We start from the raw sequence: 22248 nt of genomic DNA, 5'->3' as shown, positions 1-22248 counted from the left end.
AAAAATTATTATAATTTCTAAATATTATGGCAACCATACCCATAATATTGTGGTAAACATTCCTATAATATTATGGTAACCATTCCCATAATATTATGGTAATAATGCCCATAATATTATAGTAACCATTCCCATAATATTATGGTAACCATTCTCATAATATTATGGTAACCATTACCATAGGTACATAGTAACGATTACCATAATTCCATAGGAACTATTCCGATACCGTATGGGAATTATATCCATAATTATAGGAATAGTTACCATAATATATATGGGTGCCGTTCCTATAATCAACATTTCAAAAAAACCAGTTACCATGTAGTATGGGAACCATTCCCATAATATATTGTAACTGTTACTATAATTTTCTCTCCGTGTAGAGTTTGTTTTAGAGAACAGTCGATGACTTTAGAGAAATGTGATTATGGATTTAAATGCATTTGCTTATAATCCCCATGATCAAACGCTACTGGGGAACACAGAATCTCATTTGCTTTTTGACAAATTATTAACCATCGATCGATAAGCAGTCATTTAGGGTTTGGTTTTCAGATATGGTAAGGCGTACTATTCAGGCATGCGTTAAATAAAAATTAATATATACAGAATATTCTTCCACTGTAAAAAACTGGAAGTGAATTCGGAGTGATTACGGATTTTATTTTAATCCAGGATTAAATAAATAACCAGTCATCGGCTCTGAATTCACTCCGAATTTAATCCGCATTCACTCTGCAAATTTTTTAGGGTGATTCCAAAAAAAACAAATTTTTTTTTCTTCGCTCAAACAGGTTCAAAAGTTTCATTTCGATATAAAAAGAAGCCTGTTTAAATTAGAGCTCTTAATATTAACATTAAGAGGTTCCGCATTCCACTTTAGTATTTTCCATAAGAATAGCATGGAAACATTTTTTTTGCATGTTCTGATTTGTATAACTAGCTAACGATGCATCATAAAAAAAATTAACAAGCATGTTTTTATAGGAAATTGAATACTCTACAAAAAAAGTCTCTTATCATTTTTTTAAAAATCCACTTGTTCAAAAGTTATTTGAGGTTGAAGTTGAATTTATATTAAATTTTGAGATCTTGTTACTTTTCCGGCGAAACTAGCAAACTTATCACAAAATATCATAGGAATTTTTTTAGTAGACATTTTTATTTCCTACAAATTAGTAGCAATAAAGTTTTTTGGAATTCCGCATTGTTTTCTAGTTATTTCCATTTTAATCCCAAGTTCTTAAAATCGATCAGAAGATTATTTTTTTTATGAGCTTGAGATCAAAATGGAAATAACTTGAAAACAATGCGGGATTCGAAAAAATTTTTTGTGTGATAATTTGTAGGAAATAAAAATGTCTACAAAAAAAGTCCTATGATATTTTGTGATAAGTCTGATAGTTTCACCGGAAAAGTAACAAGATCTCAAAATTTATTATAAATTCAACTTCAACCTCGAATAACTTTTGAACAAATGGATCTTTCAAAAAATGATGAGACTTTTTTTGTAGAGCATTCAATTTCCTACAAAAATGTGCCTGTTGATTCTTTCTATGATGCATTGTTAGCTAGTTATAAAAATCAGAACATGCAAAAGAAAATTTTTCCATGCCATTCTTACGAAAAATAGAAAAGTGCAATTCGGAACCTCTTAATGTTAATATTAAGAGCTCTAATTTTAACAGGCGTCTTTTTATATCTAAATGAAACTTTTAAATCTGTTTAAGAGAAGAAAAAAAAATTTGTTTTTTTTTTAATCACCCTAGTGTATATAGATTGCTTATGACTTTTCAATGTTATTTGGCAAGTTTGTTAATTTTGACTACATACTTGGTTTTAGAGTGTATCCGTGTATTTAATATTTCCCACAAATTTTTCAACTGTGACACGTAATTTTTTTGATACTGAATTGATTTAAATAATTAGTAAGAAAATAAAAAATAATTTTTATTAAAATTCTTCTTCTTCTTATTATTATTATTATTAGTAGTATTATTAAAATTTTGAAAATTTAACTTATTTTATATTAAGGCAAGAAGAGAATAAAGTAGCGTACTTTGTAACTGCTGAAGTAATGCAATTTTCAAGTGGTAAACTGTCAAGGACTTTCCTGAAGAAATTTACGCAGCGTGTCTGCTCGAGTCGTCAAGAATATTGCCTTGTTTTGTAGCACTTTGTTTTCTTACTGTCTCTTGAGCTTCAAAACGAGTCTACGTCACGACAGTTGGTGATGTCTCACTCGACTTGATGTAGTCAGGATATAAATAAAAGAAAAATAAAATAAAAAAATAATAAATACAGATGACGCGTATACTCAGAATGTTAGTATGTCAACAAACTCGTGCTTTTATCGGTACGAGATACTCGGATGAACACACTCAAGTCTACATCATTGAATCCCGGCTTATCAGATATCCCCAAGCGTCTGTTCTCGCCTCATTAACTATGGATCAGTAGAATATAATACGTTGAAAAAATCCGATGACTATAGGAACGCTGGGGATGCAAGAATATATATAACGCGAAAGATGCTCCGTCGGGAAATGAGATGGTAAAATCGATAGGGTGGTTTATATCCGTTGTCTTGTGTGTGAGATATCAGGGTGCATATTTTCTTTTTTTTTTTCCACTGGAGCAAATATTAATATACTCAGATATTATGGATGATAGCATTTATTATTTCATATTTATCGACATTTTATTTTCAAAGTTTTTAGTATTCATAAAACTCTATATTTTAATCTTCGATTTTATTGCAAAATGAAATTTTTATGCTTACGACCTCACTACATTTTTTTTTTTTTAATAAATAAATTAAAACTTCATTGTTGAAGAGAATTTTATGTCCGCTGATGTCATAATACCAATTTAATATTTAATAAATATTTGGTTAGGATTTTTTTCATTTTAAATATTCAAGTCCGTCGGTTGTAGCTCTGCAGAAAAAAGTTAATAAAATTTAAATTTATTGTGAATGAAGATTTTAAACTATTTTCTTTAAAATAATAAAAAATTTTTTTCTTATTTATTTATTTAATAATTTTATTGGCCCCTGAGGGTCGCGATACAAAGGTATACAAATAGTATATACGTAATTTATATTGACTCTATACAAATTCAAATTTCAAAGATTTTCGTTGCAAAGAAAACTTTAGAAATGAAATCATAGAAATTAGTATAAATAAATATAAACTTAATTAACCTTATTAATTATTCGGCTCAATTTTCCGGACGTACTGATACCATATTATTATAACGGGGAACGGGTTGAATTTCAACCCTATAATTACCTGAGTAATTATTTCTCTTGAATTTCTCATCAATGTGACTAATTTCTTTACAGACATAATAACCCCGCCATGTACTAACGTGAGATACAACAGCCTGGCTGACGTAACATCACAGGAGCTTGGGTTCAATCAACTAGATTTCACCCCCTTGGTCGTATCAAAAATGAGGTGAGTTATTTTTTTTAGATTATTTAAAACTGTCACTTGAATTAGAAAAGTCAAAATGAAATAATAATAGAATAATATTAATTGAAATATGATATTATTAAATCATTACATTAAATGAATTGTACATTTTGCAACCTCAACAAAATATGAAAAGTGATTAATTGGAATCTAAACAAATCGCGTTACTAAAACCATAAGGGCGTATCTCAAAATATACGCCCTTTTGGTTCTGCAGAACCAAAAGGGCGTATAAAAAAACTTTTTTGCTTCAATCAATGTAAAAATGTTGACAACATTAGAATCTATTGAAAAAACGAAAGAAATTTTTTTTTTTCTTTTACGCCTTTGTGGTTTTAAGAAAAAATTTTTTTAAAATCATAAGGGCGTATCCTGTTTTTTCGATTTATTATCAATTATAGGTAAGAGTAAGAAAAAAAATTGCCAGCGTAATAAAAATTATCACTCCACAATTTAATTTATATGAACAAATATTTATTTAAGTGAAAAAACAAATAAAAAATAGAGAAAAAATAAATTCATCAGGGTATTAGTCCTATACCATCTCCATCGTCAGAATCATCTGTACCTAAGAGTATGAAAAAAATTTTTTTAATTTTTTTTAGAACATAACTTGACAATAATAAAAAAATTTATAAACTATTACCATCGCTGAAAATTAATCTTTAATAATATTGATAATATTTTTGTGGGACGGTGCCTGATGCACAAAAATGATTTAGGTCATTGAACTTGCTTTGATATATTGGTATTCTAGAACCATAACAATTCTCAAGAACAACGGTAATTGATTTTTGAAAATAAAAAGAAAAAAAAAAACAGGAAACAGAAAATGAAACTTTGATTGAAAAATGAAAAAATGCACCTTTGAAAAATTGAACAATCTAAATGTGCATTTTTTTAATTTGATTAAATTAAATTTCACAGCACTCATAGAATTTAGAATTTTTTCGTTCCCGAATTATACATATTTTTTACATTAATTGTTGAATTAAAAAAATTGTGACAAACTTAAGATTCGATCAAAATTAAATAAAGAAATTTGGTTTTTCATTCAAATAAATATTTGTTCAGATAAATTAAGTTGTGGAGTGATAATTCTTATTACCCTTGCAATTTTTTTTCTTACTCTGACCTATAATTAATAATAAACCGAAAAAATAGGATACGCCCTTATGACTTTAAAAAAATTTTTGCTTAAAACCAAAAGGGCATAAAACAAAAAAATTTTTTTTTTCGTTTTTTCCATAGATTTTAATGTTTTCAATATTTTTACATTGATTAGAGCAAAAAAAAAAATTTTATACGCCCTTTTGGTTCTGCAGAACCAAAAGGGCGTATATTTTGAGATACGCCCTTTTGGTTTTAGTAACGCGAAATAATAACTTTTCCTTCTCTCGTATATCAGGGATTAAAAGTGACTCAGAATAATGTTTCGAGTGAAATAAAATGTTAATAATTTGTTGCTAAGATAATTTAAATAATTTTTCTTAACCCTTTTAACACCATCTAAAGTATCCAACAAGTAGACAGTCGAGTTGTGGATTAACACAAATACTTTATAAGCTCATAAGCCCACAACAAAACGTCAACAGCGAGAAACAAAGGCAAATTTCTACTCTCGCATTACTTGCTTTCTACTGTTATCCTTATCCTTCCTTATGCGCTGACAAAATTTACTCAGCACTGCGCTGCAAATATATATGTATTTATATACCTGCAAATATACATATAATACACCGGCAATTCACCGGTGTAACTTGGTAAATGAGTTGGTGAGAATCTCGAGATATCCTAAGTGGGGTATTAACGAAGTCATTATATAAGATCTCAAAATTGTTAAAAGTAACTTTTTTGCCTGGCATTTTGTTGATTTAACATTTTTTTACACTAAAACTACCAAATAACTGAAAATAAAAATAATAATAAACTCATTATATTGATCGAAAATAATTTTAAAAAATTTTTGGAAATTCAAAAAGTGCTCATGTTATATTTCATAATTAATTCACGCTTATTAAATATTAGAGTTCGTATTTCTTTTAAAGAAGCTGAAAAATTTGAGCTGTGTATCAAGAATACTTTTTTGCGATATGAGATCGGGGATTTTTCTTTATTTAATCGAAAAAAGTAACTTCAATTTATAAATACAATAAAAAATTTAATAAGACCTTAATAGACTACACTAAGATATCGAAAGAGTTTATAAAAAAATATGACTAAAGAATAAAAAATAAAATTTGAATCAGCCGCGTTTTTTTCATGGAAACTGCTATGCCGGTGCTGCTGTTCGGTAGAATACAGCAACAACAGTCAGTAAAAAATGGCCGCAATATTCGATACACGACTCGATGGCAAAGCAATGAGATGTGTTCTGCGAACGCTTACTCGGTCCCATCTAATTCACTCACGTAAAAATTATAATTAAACTTATTTCGATATTCTCAATTAGACCGAAATTCGTACCATTTGAAAGATAATTTATTAGTGAATAAAACAAACACAATTTTAACCCTTAGCGGTCAGATGAGATAACTAGTAATCCCGACCGCAGAAAAAGTATAATTAGAGGTCTAAAATTTTCGAAATTGATACAAGTAACGATATTTGCCGGTAGTAGACAAGTGGGAGATGTGACTCCATTACATAGAAAGCCGAAAAACTGGTCACATATATGACTAGTTTTAAGAACGCCATCTATAAATTGACCGATAAAAATCATTAAAAATGTTGAAGAACTCAACAAATATGAAATAATCGGTTAGACGTCTTAAACACCCATACAAATATAGTTATCGATCACTTTTTGATTGAGCAAGTGAGTTGAGCACGTTCGGATTTTCTAATTTTTTTTTTTTATTTGCATGTAGAATCGCCGGTTTTGACAGTAGTGCTTTGTGATAAAAAAAAAAAAATGAAAAGGATTACAAAAGTGATTCTCGAACGGAACCAACTTCGCACGATTCGGGAGATAATGGAAAAAAAGTAGGTCGTTTGATCAAGCTGTTTTAAAAATATCTTATTTACACACAATTTTTTAACCAAAAACTGAATGACAACAATAGTCAAATTGTTTATTGGGGTTTTTTTTTTATAATAACACATAAGATTTGGTTATTAGTTATTTTAATTTCTATGATATTTTTATAACGAGTCAGGGCGTTATAAAAATACTAAATATGGTTTAATCTTACACGGAAAGATTGGAACCCGACTGGTTACTGTGCATATTGCTCGGTCAGGTTCCGTACAGTAATCAGTGTGGCGCTGCATCACAATCGAACATTTTTTTACAGCACGGTACTGAGTCGGATGTAGAACAGTAACCAGTCAGGTTCCAATCTTTCCGTGTATAGTGACAATAGAGCCAACTTTTCTGCTTCACGGTCGAGGTGCAAAATTAACATGAAAGACTTGATAAAATTCGTGTGTGCATATCTTGAAAAAAACTTTTGATAATTCGTTGTTCGCTACACAGTAAAAAACGGATCGTCAAAGTGTAAAAAAAAAGGGTATGTTAAAATTCTGAGTGTTGAATTTTCAACACTTTTGTGTCAATTTAACATACAATATTTATCTTGTTTCAACTGTCATAATCGATTGATTTTTTAACACAAAAATGTTATTTTATACGAAAGTAACACTTTGTATATGTTACTGTGAAATCAAACACAAAATATGTTAAAAATAATCTCGACCGAAACAAAAAAATTCTCGGATAATTTCAAGTAAAAAGTTAAAACTATTGCCTCGGTTGTTTTTCAGGGGGGGAAGTACGACGTGCTACCCATCGCATAACCACATTATTGTAATGATCGGCTGGCATTTTTTATTATTCATTTCATTTTATAATTGTATTGGATTAATTTTAAGAATATTTTAAGAAAATAATAATAAATGATTGTATGTATATATATTGAACAATACATGATATTATTTTTCTATTATTTTCACTAATATATTTTTTATTTTTAATATTTCACTGCTGAAGAATCAATTATCTACAGTTGTTTCATTGATTTTAACTTTACATTAAATAATATCAAAAATACTTTTGAGAAGTGTCCAAGTAGCACAAAAGCGTATGTCAAATTCAACACTCTTCAAGTGTTGCAAATAACATATGAGTGTGTTAAAACTGAAGGTTACGTTTTCGAAAATTTTGACACTCATGACGTAATACTATTAACATACACGAGTGTAACTTTTTCAAAACAAACGACATACGTTGAAATAACATATAAATAAGTGTCAATCGATCGTTTTACACACGAAAGTGTCAATTTTGACGAATCCTTTTTTACTGTGTAAGACATTTAAGAATTTTTTAGATGTGTATTATTCTTTTACGAAATCCTGAAGTTTGAGAGCTAACGGCAATATAAGGAAGAGTAAAGATGAAAATTATTGTATATTGAATCTATGTTCGTGTTCAGATATTACACTTCCGAGTTGTTATATAAAACGTACTCAAGTGTAGTACGAATATTAATATCTCGTGTTGGTAGCAATCGCCTGCGGCTCGTGCAAAATACTTGACACTTGCAGTATAATACTCAATTTTACGAGACACATAAAGTTCCATGAATAATTATGTTTTTAATTACAATTATATTTTGTTTAGTACTTGTTAATAGTGAAAAAATTTTTTATCTCAACAAGATAAGGGTATTCGCATACATAAAAATGTGTAAAAATATATTTTTTTACAAATATATTTTGACTTATATTTATGATAATACAAGGGAGGTCATGTTGAATAATTGTTATATCGATACTGCCATTTTAATATGCCCTATCCCACATTTGGGAAATTTTTCAGGAGACGATAAAAACGTTTCACGGTTGCAAAAGAATCATTATTTGTATTATGTTTACATTAGCATAACCTACAAATTTATTTTCATGTTTCCATAAAATACAGGCACTTGTAGTGAATAAATAATTTTGAATTATATGCTGTAAGATGAGTAAAAAATTATGTATCATTACCTTCTTACTCACAACAATGTTTTCGAGTTCAAGGAGCCGCGTCGAATGACACCTTAACAATCAAAATCGGTTCATCCGTTCAAGAGCTATAGATATTTACATACATACATACGTACGTCCTTACGTACCCACAGACATACACTCGGACATCATCGTGGAATTAGTCAGGATAGCTTCCTAAAACCTCAAAACGTCAAAATCACATTTTTCGACAATCGGAACAAAACCAATAACTTTCCGAATTTTTGAAAATTTTCAATTTTCTTAGCGGGAAGTTAAAAAACTCATCTTTGGTGTTATGCCGTATCAGTTAATAGACATATGTAAGGTTATAAAATTCAGCTGACATTGCCTTGACCCACACATGTGTGTGCTGATTAATTAAATGCGCATGTGCAGCCCAGAGATTTTGGTCATGTTAATAAGGAAGCTGAATTCAAAGTGACGTCATAAGAGAAAATGGTGAGAGATTATTCATTGGCTTGAGTTATTGAGTTGAGATATACTCCATACAATTCAAAAGGATTGTATTTCAATATAAAATTTTATGACATTGACTTTAACCAATTAGTGGCGTATTCTTCGGCATGAGTTGTATGAAATAAATAAAAATTTTTCAATTATTTTTGGACTTATTTGACTATATTGTTATCCAAACAATAAACTTTTTTGTTACCCAGAAACTTTTGTGGCCATTATAATAGTATAAAAACAGACAAATTGGTTTTGTTTGCAGATTACTATTGTTTTCCTAATGATGCAACTTTTTTAGCTAAATAAAACATTTCAGCAAGCCATACAATTGACACGAGAAATTTCCACGAAACCAAACTTTTCCTGTAACTCATATCTATCGTCACATTTTCGTATGTAATCATCGACAACAATAAAATACAGTTCATTAATACTGCGTATTTTTTGTTCTCTGAAATACGTTTCGTTAAATTTACGGATTCCTTATAAGTTATAATTGAGTATTAATTCGATTGTATTAAAAATTTTTTTATAAAATAAAATAATTATTTTCAGAGTTCAATAATTTTTATTCATAACGTATTGCCATATATCTATATATCTATATATATTCATATGATTGGAGTATGCATTACGAGTAATACCCGCAGGGACATATATATAAGCGAGAATCTATGTCGCGTATATGTAACATTTGTTTTTTTTATGCGACCATAAATTAATTTACATATATAGTTACATATGATGACATATATGTCAACAGATATATCAACATGAAAGTCGTTGCATCTATATCATCAAGGATTAGTTAACCCGGAAAAAATTTTCAAAAGTAAGAGTGAATAGCAGAAAAAGAGGCTCTTTGATCGCTAAAGGATGATAATTGTAGCTTACACTATAATTCTTACAATATCTTCAAAAAATTACAGTGTACACGGATAAAAATTTACTGTCGCTGCAACAGAAAGCAGCCATGTTGCAGAAACAGGAAAAAATCCTGTTGCAGCGACAGGATTTTCCTGCAGCTGCAACAAATCGATCATGTTGCAGCGATATGATGAAATCCTATTGCAGCGACGTGATAAAATCCTGTTGCAGCAACGTGATAGAATCCTGTTGCAGCAACAGGATTAATACTGTTGTTGCAACTTATTAGTGAAATATAGTTACACACAAAAAAATTTTGCATCTTTGCGTCAACAAATTTAGGGTTAAAAATTCTTGTGTTAAATATTGAACACTTTTATGTGTATATTTAACATTTGTTCTGTTAAATCAACACTAATTTTTTTGACGAATGACGCAAAATTTCTTACTGTGTAACTATATTTTACTATTAAGTCGCAACAACAGTATTAATCCTGTTGCTGCAACATGACCAATTTGTTGCAGCGACAGGAAAATCCTGTCGCTGCAACAGGATTTTTTCCTATTGCTGCAACATGGCTGCCTCCTGTTGCAGCCACAGTATATTTTTTTCCATGTCCACGTGGGCTTGAGTCCGTTATCCTTTTCCGTTCGAAAAACTTGCCATTACTTTCCCTAATGTAATTTTTTAAGCTTATTTTTTTCACGAACACATATAAATACAAATAACACATATATTCCGGAGTAAATATATTTCGGTGCAGATATAAATATGTTTTGTTAATATAATGTAATAGGATTATGGTAGGTCGAAATTGAGACGTGTAATCTCGAGATAGGTTTTATGTAATGAGATTTTGTAATTGTCTTTTTTTCTACTATCGTGGTTCTAAGGTCAACAAATAAAATTTTACCATTACATTGACTAAGGACTCAGTAATTTTTAACTCTGACGCTTTAAACCTCCTTCGATACATTCCCACTTCTTTTAACTAATTATTAATTTACTTAGTATTTAAGTATTGCCCAACCGGACATTATCAACTCATAATTACTGTGACATATCTCCATCGATTGGTAAAGTTCATAACTCTATATAAACAAAAACTTCTGCTATAAATTATGTGCATGTTAAGTTAGAAATTTATAAAGCAAGAGATTGCTATCGCTTCAAGCAGTCAACTAGCCTCAACGTATATGATATATATATATATATATATATATATATATATATATATATATATATATATATATATATATATATATATAACTACAATTCAGTGGTTATCCGGTAATTGGAAACCGGCTAATTGTATTCGGATTTCTAGTGCGGTGAAGAGTATACGTGTATGAGCGAGATAGTAAAAGCCACGGATTCTCGCGGGACGCACGCGTCTCCAACACTCTAGTTTCCCATCTGCGCGAGCGATTTTATCAAACGGCGTAACAGTGACAATCCCGCGACGCGTCACCTGTTGCTCAACCCTAGCCTCGTATTCATCCCTGTACATTGCATCGTAGTAACGCCTTGAGCATTGCTTCAAGCTACACATTATTATTTTAAAAAGTAACAAAAATAACTTTCAAGATTATACTTGACATACTTGCATCGCTTTAAAACCATTGCAATCTCATTTTCTGATAAGACTTTATTAGGAAATTTAATTCCAATACAAACAAAAATTTGTATCAGCTTTTATCCGTCAATAATGATCATTCAAACATGTTGAGCTTATTAAATTTGCTCGCGATTCAATCGATTGCGTTCAGCGATATAGGAGTGTCTGATGTTTTTTAGCCTACTTTTATTTTTTTTTTTTTTTTTTTTCTTTACTTTTTCTGTATTCAACTTTACATTCTCCCTGTCTCTCGTTGCTCCCTTGACAATGCTCACACCCATTTTAACGTAGCTTTCCCTTCCGTTCCACGTCAGATGACAGCCAATTTTTCTCCCGGTGATTGCATTTGCAATTCCGATGTGAAGCGCGTAGTTTTCCCAACATTTTGAAACGCGTACGTCCCTTTTTAGTTGTCTGTTCTGTATATTGCGCAAAATGTTTTGTCATTGTATGTATATATATATCTATGTATATTTACACACACAAATATTTGTATATACATATATATAAATACCCATTCGTTTCTCGTTCGTCCCAGTAGACACAGCTCTATACCAACTAACCGGATAACCACAACTGATTTGAATAATTCAATTTCTTGTTGTACTAGATGCTCAACATTTAAAAACGAGTATAGAATCGAGAGATTTTCAATTTAATAAAAATTCAAATTTATTTTATAAATATAATTAAAAATGTAATTAAATAATAATTATATGATTGTGAAAAGTTAATTTTATTTTGCGGTACTTTTAATATAATGTTGAATCTCAATATAAATTAAGTGATAGTATAAAGTCCAATTTCGAGTCAATGCACATGAAAATACGATAAAGTTGCTCTTGAAAACATAATTCTAGTTCTTTAAGAAGCAATTAATTTAGTCTTTGAATAAAGGATAGAGTAGAATGAGAAGGGGGTGGTGGGGCTGAGATAGAATAGGGTAGTACTTTTCTAAGGGAAGGAAGTGCCAGAAGAGGAAGCAAATGGCGAGGGAAGCGAGCCATTTAAATTAAGTGGCTTCCTCTGAAATTAGATCAGGACGAGCGCGCATGAGGTTCACTGTTCGTTGCTTTTCGCGGTACTACTTCAATTCTCTTTCTCAACAACCCTCTCGCGAGAATTCAACATCGTCCCTTTTTTCTATTTTCTATTCATATTCATTTAGTTTGTATGCTAACTATTTTTTTTAAATTTTGTCTCAAGAGAATTCAGTTTTATTTATTTCAATTCACCCTCTTCTTCTCTTCTTTTCATTCTTCTTTTATTATTTTTTCAATTTAATATTGAAAAAGTCAATTGAATTATTTAATCATAAATTTTTATTACTTGGCTTATTTTTTTCTGTGAATTTTTTCTTTATACTTCTAGTTTTTTTTTTCATATTAGTAAAAATTATTTTTGTATGAGCAGAGTACTCTTGTAGAAGAGAAATGTTGACATACACTCGTATGGTCCGACTAGTTGTCAAGGGAACAGTGAGTTGAGCAGTAGTGTAGTAACGAGTTTGGCTGTAAAATGAGAATAAAGGGTATAGAGGAAAGATATCTATATATATATATATATATATATATATATATATATATATATATATATATATGCATAGAGAAAGACAAGAGAGATGAAATGATAGGAGAAAGAAAGTGGAATTAGAGAGAAGGCTGTCAACGACAGGGTAAGCTCAGGACTCCGTTTGTCTGTGGTATCTCTGGTGGGCTACGCCCGCATAAACTCATCGCATGTCGGACGTACGTGTCGTGCCTGTAGGGCTGTGGTGAACATCCTAAATAGGGGTAGCGGCCTAGTTAGTCATAGAGATGATCTTTACATATCCATTATCCTGATGGATCTTAATTCATATCGATTTCTGTCAATCATCGTCAATTAATTAATTACAATTCTAGTAATCACATGATATTCTTGGAAGTCAAAGTCTCGTGGGAGATTGATATGACGTTAATGGAATATATTAACCTGTAGTACATAGAACTAAATTTGGTGGTAATGTAAATTTTAAATGTTACTGGCGAATATGATTGATTCTGACTTGGAAAATGTATTGATAGCTATAAACTGATAGAAATATTTATTTGATATTAATAAATGTATTTATTAGAAACAGTTTTTCAGCCTTATTTGGCTAAAATAAGCATTTATTTGCCTCAAATATAGATTTATTAATAGTTCATAAATTTCATATTTGAGTGAACATCACTGTGATTTTTTACTATAGCGCCACTTTCTGTTTACAATACCTTTCAGTATACTGTCTAGTGTAACATATTCAAAATATTATCAACTAGATATTGTTTTATAAATAAAAAAAATGCAGAATATTTTTTTAATCAATTATTGTGCGTATTATTTTCTTTAAAAAAATAAACTTAAATGGGACTATAAACTTTTTGCCATAACCTTACTTAATTAGCTTCATGTGTCATTTCCTATTCAAATAAGCCATTTATTAACTATTAAGAAATATTTATTTGGTTAAGCTTTCAAATAAATCATTTATTAACCATTAATAAAACTTATTTAGTTCAAATAAATTCTTGTATCAGTGTAGTATTCTAAATAATTGGTTGCATTTATTAAAGTCAATCAGTATTAGATAATCATGACTATCAGAGTGAACTTGCTGCAATATTAAGTGCATGGAAAAATTTTTATTTGAAATGCTATGGTGTCATAGTAATGCCATCCCATGTTGGCCACCTAACGGAAATGAAATAAACACATGCAGAAATTATTATGAACATAGTAAAATTTCCAATGGTTACAGGAATTTGTGATATAATCGCTATCAATGTATATGTAATTAGAAGTAAGTTATTTTTACATCAGGTATTTTTATTTATAATTGCTGATTTTTATGAAATAATGCTTGAGGCATAAACTGAACCTCATCATTTTTTTAATTATAAATGGACTTGCTATAATACCACTAAATATATATGTGCGTTGGAATAATTGATGTATAGCAGTATCAAAAAAAAAAGTTTTTGAATTATTATTTTGAATCAACGGTAACTACGTTTGTAATTATATCGATATTGATGACTGATATTTATACCGTATAATAAAATTCGATTAAAATTTTATGATATAAATTTTTTATCTCTGACCGCTAAGCAAATAATAAATTTTCCTGCAATTGAATCTCCTTTTTTTCATATCCATTTGGGGCGGGCAAAACGGACCACCCCCAAACAAAAGTAAAAAATACTTTTTCTTTTACTTAAAAAAAATCACTACAATAAAATTGTTTACATCTAATCTAAGTGAAAAAACAGATTTGCAATACTGTTAGTAAATGAAGATGCAAAAAAAAAAAATAATGAAAATAAATAACCTACATAAAAGTTAAATATAATGAAAAAGAGACCGTATGTATTTTTTGTGACCGACAATACATTGAGCCCACTAAAAACTTCCTGAAAAAAAAATTTTTATTTATGATTCCTAAACTTGAATACTTTTGTTAATTATTTAAACATTGTACGCATTAAACTTGCATCGAAAAATAAATGACTAATTTCATAAAAAGAATGCTGCACAGAAATGTTGCAATAAAATGAAAAAATGAAAATAAAAAATAACTGAAACAGAATAAAAAACTAACAACAGTTAATTACATGATAAATCGCACTGAAATACGTGCATGGAGCATGAATTTTTTAAAAGAGATCTGGGAAAAAATTTCCAACTCCGTTGACATAAAAATATGAGGAAATGCAATTTAAAAAAAATTTTCATTATTTTTATTTTTAACCTAAAAAATTCGCAAACTAAATTATTAAGTTACCCAGCTCGAAATTTTTAGCCTCAATTAATTCTCATCGAACTCAAGTAAGCCTCAATCAAGTCTCACTGAGCTAAAAAAGCATTTTGAGCCTCAAATAATGCTCAAAGAGCCGCGATGAGCCTCAAATAATACTAATCGAATTTAAATTACATAGTTGAGACTAGATTCATTTAAGGCTCATCGAGGCTTATTGAGGATCTTTGAGCATCATTTGAGGCTCAAAATGCTTTCTTTACTCAGTAAGGCTACATTGAGGCTAGATATTTCGACCCAGGTATACCTGAAATAAACAGAAGATTTGATTGATAGAGTTTAATTAGGAAAATATTTAAAGTCCAGACTATTAACAATTAATCTAAAGATGGCGGGTCTATAGAATAAAAAAAAATTTAACTCTGGATAAATTCTTAACGGTTACTTTTTCGCGGGTATTTTTAAATGTGGGTATTTCATGGCGGGTATTTTGTCATTAAGTCATGTATTATTGAACCATGAGCTGGTTGAATTATAGACTTTGTTACAAAAATAGTATACTCCTGAAATAAATTTGATGATAATGAAATGAAAAACAGTCCGGCTTATTTATACGATTGTAACTTAGAATAAATTTTTTAACGATTGAAAAATCCAGCAATTCGGGAAAGTTCCGAATGTTAAAAATGGTTCGAAATTTAAACAAAGGCATTGAACATAAAAAAAAAACAATTAAGCTAAAATTAGTCTATTGGGAAACTAAGACGAATCACATTGATCAGATAAGTTTGGTTTGGATACAAAGTGAATCAAATTTTCTTCTTAGAAAACAAATAAAAAATTTACCAATCAGTTTCGAAAGAAAGGCAGTCTTAACCTTTACCAATGAAAATAACTTTTGTATTCACCGTTCTGACACCAGGAGCATCTGTTGTGAAACTTTAAATGGCACAGACTTATTTATACAATGTTCTTCCTGCTTGCGATAGAGATGTGCAATTATCGGTATCTTCAAAATATGTGACGTGACCATAACAAAGAATGTCAGTGAGGGCAGAAAATTCTTTCTGATAAGTGTCGTTTACAAACGACGGTCACAAAACCAGTCACAATTGTTACCGTCAAATACAACTTTTTCATCAATTTTGTGACTTTCGGAAGTATATGATGGATGATTTTTTATTTCTGCGTATTTGACCAATTTAGAAAAAAATATAAATGTTTTTAGTAGATTTCATAGAAATCTAACTATTGCATTGGTCCTCATGACGGAACTTTTGAAAAATTTTGCTATATTTCGACTCAGCTCGTCAAGCGAATTCAGAAAATGCATATGGTTCAAAAGTTTATATATGTATGTATTTATATATATATATATATATATATATATATATATATATATATATATATATATATATATATATATATATATATATATATATATATATATATATATGGGATATAACGCGCTAAATATTATCTATTATTATTTTATCTATAAGAATATCAGTTAGTCAGTAATTTTGTCATTACACAGGTTTCCACATCACCCATGAGGTACTGTGTAGTAAGATGCGTGCCCTTTTCTAACGTGGCGGGTCCCCAGTAGGCCTTTATCACGTAGAGAGGAGGGAAGGGGGCAAAAATGTCACTCTAAACATTGTAGAGGTTTAAAATTTATTATTTTCAATTTCATACCTAATTAATGATTAATTTATTGAAACTTCGCGGTACCTCATGGGTGATGCGGAAATCTGTGTAATGATAGATTTTTTTTTGTGTATCCTGGTAGTTTTTTTTTATTGTCATGAAATCTACTTCCATTTCGGCTGCCGAATGGCCTTTTTTTTTTTAACTATCCTTGAAAAACTTGGTAAAAAATGGAACAATGTTATATTATTATTAGTGAAAAAATGATATGGTTATAAATTATTCATTTGATCATAGAACTTTTAGTTTTTGTGATAAATTTCATACAATACTAAGCTTAAATAAAAATCGACAATAATTTTCGGGATTTATTATTTTATTATTTGAAAATAATAGCTTACACGTATTTTATCACAAAGCTATAATTATTTCATTTATAAGATAAGTTAAGTGACATTATTTAATGTACTAGTAATAACCGAGACGTGGCAATGATGTTCTTCAAAAATAGATTATCAATTAAATAAAAATTATATATACAAGGCTCGATTTTAAAAAACAGAAGCAAATAAAATCATAACCGATTTATTACGTGTCGTGTATATACAATAACAAATTTTATGAAATTCAAATTTTGTCTATAAGATGGCAGTAGTTTGTGACGGTCAGGTCACAATTTCATCGGTCATAAAACCGTTTCATGACGATTTAAAGTGAGTAAAATTACTCGTCACATGACGACTGTGCATTTCTATATTTGTTACTTACTGAAAGTGCACGAGTAGTCTAGTGTAATATATTGGACAGTTCAGTCGCAAGACAGCATTTAAATATTCATTTAAACTGTGTGAAAATCATCATTCCTTTTTTTGATATTCATCAACTTTACTATTTAAAATATTTATTTAAAAATGAATTACTTTCCGGTTTTCATAACTTTACTATTTAAAGTAATGATTCCTATAATAGCTGCATTAAAATGCGATGATCAAGATTATTGGTGCAAACGTGCTGAACTACTTAGTACTGAAAAAAGTGATTCATTGGGTGGTAATTTATCGCTAAATCCTGAAGAACATTTGGCGAATGAATTGTTAGTAAATTTGAAAACCAATGAAATCGATGAAGGTCTGTATAAAATATCGTTTTTTAAGCATATATTTTTATATTTACTATTGTAAGTTACATTTGACACAATGTTTAATAAGTAAAATGAAGTCGCGTGTTCGGCTGCTTTCTCTGGGCTGCTCGGAGCAAACCAACAAATTTCGAAAGTGAAAGATATTTTCTTAATCCTATATATGTTTATATAATTTAAACAGTTGCCAATTGAATAATATGCAGATTAGGATATTTATTGAAATTATAAATTTTTAGAGTATAATATTTTTTAATTTTTAAATTGACAATTGGATTCTTTCGGTATAAATAGGCCTTTGCTCCGAGCAGCGAACAAGCAGCAAAACATGCCATAAGTGTGTGTAAATAATTCGAACTTACGGATTATTCATATCGAATTGAATATTAATATTTAATTTAGAAATTTAAACCAAACAATTGGTAAATAATATCCTTAAAAAATTTTTCCAGCATTTGAAGATCAAACAAAGTTTTATCCGTCTAAAAATTTTATGGAAGTACGGAATAACATTGAAAAGTCGAAGGTATTTAAAATTATTAAAATGATGCCTAAGGGCGCAGTACTTCATACGCATGACTTGGCCCTAGTTTCAGAAGAGTGGATTTACAATAACGTAACATACCGGGATAATTTATATATTTGTAATGAAACTGAAAAAATAATGCTTAAATTTTTTAATACACCTTCTGATGATTGTAATTGGCAATTACTCAAAGATTTGCGCAACAATAAAACTATTGTAAATGATATTAACTTACGTGTTCGTCGAGAATTATCGATGATTACCGAAAATCCAGATATCGTCTATTCTGATAATAACTATGCTTGGATCAAATTTCTTAGAATTCATACGTTGCTCCAATCACTGCTAACATATAGACCTGTTTTTCAAGATCATTTTTACCAAGCGCTTCAAGAATTATATGATGACAATGTTCTTTATTTAGAATTTAGGTCCACATTGCCTACACTTTACGAGTTAAATGGAACTCAATATAAAATGATGGATGTTTTGAGAATCTATAATGAAGTTGCTGAAAGGTAACATTATGAATTAGTACATTACACACCAAGGGAGAAAAAGTAAGACATTCCAACCCGCGTGTGTAGTTGCCTACCCAAGCCGAAGACGAGGCTGGTACACACTCGGATTTGGACATCCTACCTTCCTCTGTGGTGTGTATACAATATTTCCCATACCGACACCAGAAGTTTAGATTCTTGCCCTTTTTAGAGGGAAAAAAGTCGTTATTTTCAATAATGACAAAACAAATGATAAAAATTAACGCATGCGCCATTGTCCCTATAAACAGAGGTAAAAATTTAAACTTTTAGGTAAAAATCTGGTAAAAAATACTATCCACATCACGGAGGAAGGTGAGACATTCCAATTCGAGTGTTTGTTACCCTCACCTTCGGCTAGGGTAGGCAATTATATACACGAGTTGGAATGTCCTACTTTTCTTTGTTGGTGTATATACGATTTAATTTACAATAATTTATACAATTTCAATTCTGCAAAATAATTATTTTATATGAAACATGTCCAAATAAACGCCGTTCAATGCCTAAACATAAGCATCATGAACGTTTTTGTTAAACACAATTTCTGACTAGTCGGATGCAATATTTAAATTTTTTTCAAAGCTTTCATGCATCCGTTTTACCTCGAAATTTTATAAAAATAATTTGAAGAAAATACATTAAGATCGATTTTTATAAAGACAAATTATTAGCATAATTGTGACTGCATGACGTCGATTTTAGAAATTTTACAGCGTTATGATTTTGAACATTCATTATGTAAAATATATCGTAGACTGGTGACATCGACTACAATACTCGATAACATTAGTTATCTAAGATACTATTTCTTACAGGTTCAAAAATGATCATCCTGATTTTATTGGTGCAAAAGTGATATTTTCTCCAATAAATATAATAAACACGACGTCTTCATCGAAAATATACGAATACATCAATAATACAATTGAAATGAAAAATAAATTTGCGGATTTTTTTGCTGGATTTGATTTGGTCGGTCATGAAAACAGAAGAGAACCCTTAAAAAAGTTTGTAAAACAACTCACTCAAGTAACGCATCAAATAAAGTTTTTCTTTCATGCCGGTGAAACAAATTGGTATGGTTTCAACTCTGATGAAAATTTGTTGGATGCTGTTTTATTAAATACCACAAGAATCGGACATGGTTCTGCGATATTAAAGCATCCGGAAATTTTAAAATTAGCAAGAGAAAAAAATATTCCTATCGAAGTATGTCCGATATCAAACCAAGTTCTGAAGTTAGTTACGGACCTACGTAATCATCCGGCTGGTATACTGTTTGCTGAAAATTATCCTGTCGTTGTTTCAAATGATGATGTAGGTTTGTGGGGATCGAAAGGACTTAGTTACGATTTCTACGAAGCTTTTATGGGTATTATGTCAAGAAATGCCGATATTAAGCCTTTAAAACAACTTGCAATTAATTCTATTATTTATAGCGCTATGAATACTGATCAAAAACAAAAAGCGTATGGCATCTGGTCGCAAAAATGGATTGAATTTATTGATAAAGTTAATAATTTGAAGTACTTATAAACCTTTTAGTACTTTTAATAAACAACTATGCATTGAAAATATTTTAATGCATTGTTGTTTACTACACGGAGAGAAAATTATGATAACAGTTACAATATATTATGGGAATGGTTCCCATACTGCATGGTAACCGGTTTTTTTGAAATGCTGATTATAGGAACGGCACCCATATATATTATGGTAACCATTCCTATAATTATGGGTATAATTTCCATATGGTATCGGAATAGTTCTTATGGAATTATGGTAATGGTTACCATAATATTATGGTAATGGTTACTATAATATTATGGTAATCGTTACCATAATATTATAGGAACCGTTACAATGTGGTTATAGGATTGGTTCCTATTTGCTTATGGGAACTATTCCTATGAGTATGGTAATCATTACCATGATTCTTTTACATGCGATATGGGAACTGTTACCATAATGATAGGAATTGTTCCCATATTTATAAAAAAACCTTCCCAGAAAGTATGGGTCTATATCCCATAATCCCAAGTAATCATTACCATAACGGTATGGGATGATATTTCATAAACGTACTAGGAACAGTCACTATAATTTTTTCTCCGTGTATTATTAATTAAACTCAATTGTTTTTTTTTATAAGAATTTCAAATGATATTTCCTATGAATTAATATTTTAAAAATATTTCTAAAGCTATAACTATTTTTAATTTTTATTTTGTCTCATACTGCACGGCTCATGATGCGAAGCATCAGAGTGTGCTTTTCGATCGAAAAATTTTTTTCGCCACACTCCGGCAAGTATTTCAATTATTATACCCTTGTTGGTTCACGGAATTAAGATATGTTGCATACTTTTTTGAAGATAATTTAATGGAGATTAGTTCCATACTTTTCAAAAATTTATTTAGTTCAATAAAAACGGAAAAAACATCAAAATATTAAAAAAAAATTTCCTGTCCGTCAAGTATGAAACCCGTAGACACGATAACTTGCGAAAAAATCCAGTAATTAAATCAATTTTTTTTTTTTTTAAATTCTTTGGAAGATTTTTAGGTTCCCTATTGCAAATGGCTCGGTAACTTAGTGTCGTTTAATTACAATTAATAAAAGAATAGAAAAGGCTGTATAACTATATTTATATATATTTATGTAAAATTAACATGGATGGTGATATATCTATACATTATACGTACATTTATTCCACCAGGGGCGCTTGCACATTACCGTCCTAGTACAGCTGTTTTTTTTTTTTTGCTAATTGGTAAGTCTGAATATTTTCAATTCATTTTTTTAAATAATTTTTTTTATTAACATATATATATGTATATTTTTTGTTATTAATTGAGATATTTTGAGTAGGTTCTTTTATAGTTTTAAAAAAATACTAATATAATAAAAAAAAAAAAAAATTTAATGAAAGAAAGTTGTATATATTTTAAATTTATTCGTGCTTCCCGCCATTTTTTTATTATTATTTTATTATTTCATATTAAATGAGAGTTATGAGTCGTGCACTTTTGGATTTTTCAAATTTTTTGAATCTAATGAATAAAATTTTCTAATTTTAGAACTTACTCTATAAGAAAGAATACTATAATGTGTGATAAGAGATGAAACAAAACGATTTCAGATCGGTCACAGGACTAAATATCTACGTCAAAATTATTT

General features: G+C 29.6%; 2 protein-coding genes across 6 annotated transcripts in view; both read left to right on the top strand.

Moving 5' to 3' along the window:
• Window positions 1-22248, top strand: part of LOC103571396 (uncharacterized) — a 238384-nt gene that overhangs the window by 142676 nt on the left and 73460 nt on the right. For all 5 annotated transcript variants that reach the window (XM_053740721.1, XM_053740722.1, XM_014439966.2 and 2 more), the window contains one exon: window positions 3350-3464. In XM_053740721.1, coding sequence (XP_053596696.1) covers window positions 3350-3464 — 115 coding nt within the window. The remainder of the gene's footprint in view (window positions 1-3349; window positions 3465-22248) is intronic.
• On the top strand, window positions 5757-20604 carry LOC103571412 (adenosine deaminase 2-like). Its single transcript, XM_008549569.2, has 6 exons — window positions 5757-5893; window positions 14324-14394; window positions 17832-17990; window positions 18453-18644; window positions 18720-19044; window positions 19884-20604. The coding sequence occupies exons 1-6, from the start codon at window positions 5757-5759 to the stop codon at window positions 20602-20604; spliced, it is 1605 nt and encodes a 534-aa protein (XP_008547791.2).

The sequence above is a fragment of the Microplitis demolitor genome, chromosome 7 (assembly GCF_026212275.2).
Source record: "Microplitis demolitor isolate Queensland-Clemson2020A chromosome 7, iyMicDemo2.1a, whole genome shotgun sequence".
Taxonomy (NCBI): Eukaryota; Metazoa; Arthropoda; class Insecta; order Hymenoptera; family Braconidae; genus Microplitis; species Microplitis demolitor.
The sequence above is the reverse complement of the archived record's forward strand: the minus strand, read 5'-3'. Positions and strand labels throughout refer to the sequence as shown.

Coding starts and splice junctions, on each gene's coding strand:
- LOC103571412 (XM_008549569.2), top strand. CDS start 5,757: ATGCCGGTGCTGCTGTTCGGTAGAATACAGCAACAACAGTCAGTAAAA. Junction 5,894..14,323: donor GTCCCATCTAATTCACTCAC/GTAAAAATTATA, acceptor ATAATGCTTGAG/GCATAAACTGAACCTCATCA. Junction 17,991..18,452: donor AACCAATGAAATCGATGAAG/GTCTGTATAAAA, acceptor AAATTTTTCCAG/CATTTGAAGATCAAACAAAG.